The sequence below is a fragment of the Cynara cardunculus genome, unplaced genomic scaffold (genome assembly GCF_001531365.2).
Source record: "Cynara cardunculus var. scolymus isolate 2C unplaced genomic scaffold, CcrdV1 Un_Scaffold_3603, whole genome shotgun sequence".
In the NCBI taxonomy this organism is placed as follows: domain Eukaryota; kingdom Viridiplantae; phylum Streptophyta; class Magnoliopsida; order Asterales; family Asteraceae; genus Cynara; species Cynara cardunculus.
The window spans coordinates 42302-46440 of NW_020201539.1; the positions used below are offsets into that span (position 1 = coordinate 42302).

General features: G+C 37.8%; 2 protein-coding genes across 2 annotated transcripts in view; one reads left to right on the forward strand and one right to left on the reverse strand.

Annotated features, from left to right (window-relative positions):
• Positions 1 to 454: 454 nt before the first annotated feature.
• LOC112503702 (probable carboxylesterase 6) lies at positions 455 to 1404 on the forward strand. Its single transcript, XM_025107688.1, has one exon. The coding sequence runs from the start codon at positions 455 to 457 to the stop codon at positions 1394 to 1396; it is 942 nt and encodes a 313-aa protein (XP_024963456.1). The 3' UTR covers positions 1397 to 1404.
• LOC112503703 overlaps positions 1295 to 4139 on the reverse strand; it is a 6312-nt gene continuing 3467 nt past the window's right edge. The window contains exons 4-5 of the mRNA XM_025107689.1: positions 2960 to 3056; positions 1295 to 1615 (exon numbers count right to left, since the gene is read on the reverse strand). Of these exons, the coding sequence (XP_024963457.1) occupies positions 1537 to 1615; positions 2960 to 3056 (176 nt within the window). The 3' untranslated portion in view covers positions 1295 to 1536. The remainder of the gene's footprint in view (positions 1616 to 2959; positions 3057 to 4139) is intronic.

Genomic DNA, 4139 nt, shown 5'->3' on the forward strand with positions numbered 1-4139 from the left:
GGGGTGGTTCGGTGGCACGTGCCACCGTATTGTTCCTCCGTGGTAAGGTAAAAAAAATAGGTTCATGAACAGTGCAACCGTTTTATTCTAGAAGGTGCAACCGTTTTATATGGTGCCACCGTATCCAAAAGTTTTTGGGTCCGTCCCTACGCAAATAGAAGTTATGTTAAGATATTTAAATCATATAATTATGGCTTGAAACTCGAACATATTAATCAATTTATTTTTTGATTTTCAAGTAAATCAGTTCAACATAATGTTTCTTCCTATTTTTAAATTAAATTAATATTAATTCTTTGTTTTTTAAATATTTATTCCAAATTTCATGACAAATAAAAGATTAGATTAATAGAAATTCAATTAACATGATCAACCCACCAGCTTTTTCAAAATAAACAGTAACTACCGCTCTATTTAAACCGGACATTTCACCACCACCACCACCACCACCATCATGGACACCACCGTCACCGGATCCTCTGAATTCATCAAAGTCTTCTCCGACGGTACCGTGGAGCGTTTCATACCCGAAACCGCTCCGGCCTCTCTTGACTTGTACAAGGGCTACAAATGCAAAGATGTGACCATAGATCCATTAAAGCCAATAACGGCAAGAATTTTCATCCCCACCACTACCGCCACCGCCACCTCCAAGCTGCCATTGCTACCGGTCTTGATATATTTCCACGGCGGTGGTTTTTGCATTGGCTCCACCACATGGCTAGGCTACCACCATTTCCTCGGAGACCTTTCCGCCACTTCCGAATCCATCGTTCTTTCCATCGACTACCGTCTGGCCCCGGAAAATAAGCTACCGATTGCGTACGAAGACTGCTACACCTCTCTCATTTGGTTAAGCCAACAAAAACTGACCGAATCCTGGCTCAAAAATGCCGATCTTTCCCAGGTTTTTCTCTCAGGAGATAGTGCCGGAGGAAACATAGCTCACCAAGTAGCCATTAGAGCAATTCGGGATAAAGAATGTCTGGTCAGAGTCAAAGGAATATTACCGATTCACCCCTACTTCGGTAGCGAGAAGCGGACCGAGTTAGAGACGAAAGACGGGTCAGCTGAAGAGGTCAAGTCCAACGATATGTTTTGGAGGCTGAGCATACCCGAGGGCTCGAACCGAGACTATGAGGGCTGCAACTTTGAATGGATGCAGGTGTCTCTGACAGAATGGAGCCGGTTTCCTAACGTTCTCGTTTTTGTAGCAGAGTTGGATTTCTTGAACGAAAGGGGAGTAGCGTATGTCGAGTTTTTGAAGAAAAAAGGCGTAAAAGTGAAGATCATTGAGACCAAAGACGAAGCACATGTTTTTCATGTATTTCACCCTGATTCTGAATCAACCCGTGTGCTACAAAACCAAATGAAGGAGTTCATACACAGCCTTTGAACTCTTTGGACTCATTAAACTATAGAAAAGTTCATGCTATGGAATTGAATATCGTTCCATTCAAAAGAAAAATAACGAATTACGAAACTTATTCAACAATTTAGGTTATGATGAAGCTTTTTACATACCTAAAGGTGAATCTAATGATCGAAACCGCTCATGAAACCGCCTACAAAGCCGGCTCCATTGCAACCTCCGCATAGCATTTCTTTCCTTCCTCTGCAAGAAGAATGACATGACAATAACATAAATCAGACGAGGGATAAATCGACAACTCCCATCTTTATTTTTCTTGAAGTTAACAGTCGGGCAAACCCACCAGTAGCCGTGACCTCTGGGGTCTTACTAATTGAGCTACCTTTAAGGGTTTAGCTTTATTTTTCTAACTTCTGAATCGAATCATAAATAACTTGACTTGAAATTGTAACATACTCAACAAAGAAACAACCAACGATGGCTAAACATAAGCAAAAACACAAAGAAAGATCAAGAAAATGAAATACAAGAGTCGGTATCCGCAAAGCCAACAGAAACTACACCAATACAAAATCGCAATTTTCTAAGAGTTCTTGGTAACATCGGTCTCAAGACTTGATTCGGAACATTCTCAAAAACAGAAACCACGGTGTTGGACAAGTTTATAACGAAACCAAGGAAAATTACCTAAACAAGATTGAACATTTTTGGGCAAAATGCAACTAAGTTTAGTTTTGTTCCTACTCAGTGTAACGCTTAATCGATGTAACGAAGTTTCAAACTTTCCTATGTCGTACCTATTTTGATTGACAATTTGCATATCTTGTGACATTTGATGATGTATCTACACTATTAAAAAGCATGAGTTTACACAAACTTGTGAGGAGTTCCATCTTTTATCCACCTAAACGGATATGTGATTGTACACTCGATGTTTGCTCATCTTCAAACATTATATGCATTTCAAAGTTCCTTAATGCTTTGTAAATTTTCTTAAAATTTTATTTTTGTCCCTGGAACAATTAGTCATCATATTTGTGTGTGAATACATACATATATATATATATATATATATTGTTACTAATTATGGTAATTTTATATTTGTTCAAACATAAGTATCACATTTTTTTTGTTGAAGAGTTGGCTTTAATTTTTTGTAATTATAGTGAAGGCTTGTATTTGATCTGATGTACGCGAATCTTTGTTATATATCGTATTAATATAACTACAATAAAGGGCTTTTGTTTTTGTACGCATGTCTTTTGATGCATATATACATGTATATATAATTATACATAAAACACAAGAAAAAAGTAAAATGTCTTTGATCTGATGATCTCTACAATATAGTTCTAAATTTCTTCTCAATTGTTAGCTTGTTTGATTTAAGCAACGAGGGTAGTTTTAACCTCAGGCTAGCTAAAGATAGCCAGTTCTTACATTCTGCTGCATTGCAGCGGGTATATAACTAGTATATATTAAATAGGTAAAGAGGTAGAAATTTTGAAACTTTTAGGAATTAAGGCAAACTTCGTTGCATTTTGTCCAATACAAGAAAGATAGAGAAAACGAGGAAAGAAATAGTACCCGCAAAGCCAACACGAGTCCCCAGCTTTAAATTGTCCGTTAAAGAAATCTTCGGGGTTAATACCACTACCTTTGCATTGTGAACATTGAACCGCACCTGAAATTTAACAATGCAAGTGAAACGTTGTGCCTGCAATATGTACTCCAAACAGAAGGGGTACAGTGATCAAATATTTTCACCCATAAATGGATGAAAAGGATTGGGAAAACCTTCATCAGAGAACACCCAAAAAGTTCTGAAACCACATTGTAATGTGTAAATTTCGGCTTTCCATTCATATCTTCATCGCATTTGAACATGAATGCACACGTTAAGAAGCAAGAAACACAACTATGTGCATCTGAAATCCAATTGATTCCTTAAAGACCCACAGGTGTCTATGAGGTATATTCTATAACTTCTCAAGAAATACTACAATATGCTCATACATTTTCATCTCAAACTGAGGATAGAGGTCAAGTCTGCATAATCTCAAGCCCCCCAATCTACCTCTGTGTGGGATACACTTTGCTCTTTTGGTTTGCTTTACATTTTCAATCCAAACAAGCAAGAGTCGTGCTGAATGCAGGATCAAAACATCACAGATATTTCAAACCACTTGCAAACATGAAAACGGGTACAAGATTGCGTAAATTTCGGCATTTTCTTATTATAGCCATTGCATGTGGCTGAGTTTAAATGTAAACATGCACGTTAGGAAGCAAAGAACTCAAGGATGTCAATTGGAAATTCCAATTGATTCCCTGAAAATGCTAAGTGTGAAACAAATACCTTCTATAATGTAACACCCATATTTCTTCCCCATTTTCTTCTACCGTTCGCATCAAGGGTTTTCGTCTCTTTTGTAAGGTACGCGTTTTCATGTATATTAGGAGCTTGGAGCATTTTTTTCTTTATTGGGTCTTTCAAAAGAAATTATATATATGTGTACATATATATTGTGACTGTTATGTGTGGTGGTGGTGTGTAAGAAAAAAAAGGGGGGGGGGTTAGTTAGCTGCTACCTCTTAGCTAGCCTTGGGAATGATCCCTCCTTTTCTTTTTGGGTCATTACCTGTTATTTTTTTCTTTTGGTAGGGAAATGGGAAAGTGAGTAGGGGAGGGCTTTACCTGGTAGATGAAGGAAGGGTGGAGGGTTGCTTCACGGCAGCAAAGAGGATTAAAAGAAAGAGGAAAAAG

Excerpts from the sequence above, each read along its gene's own strand:
- LOC112503702 (XM_025107688.1), top strand. The coding sequence starts at position 455 with ATGGACACCACCGTCACCGGATCCTCTGAATTCATCAAAGTCTTCTCC.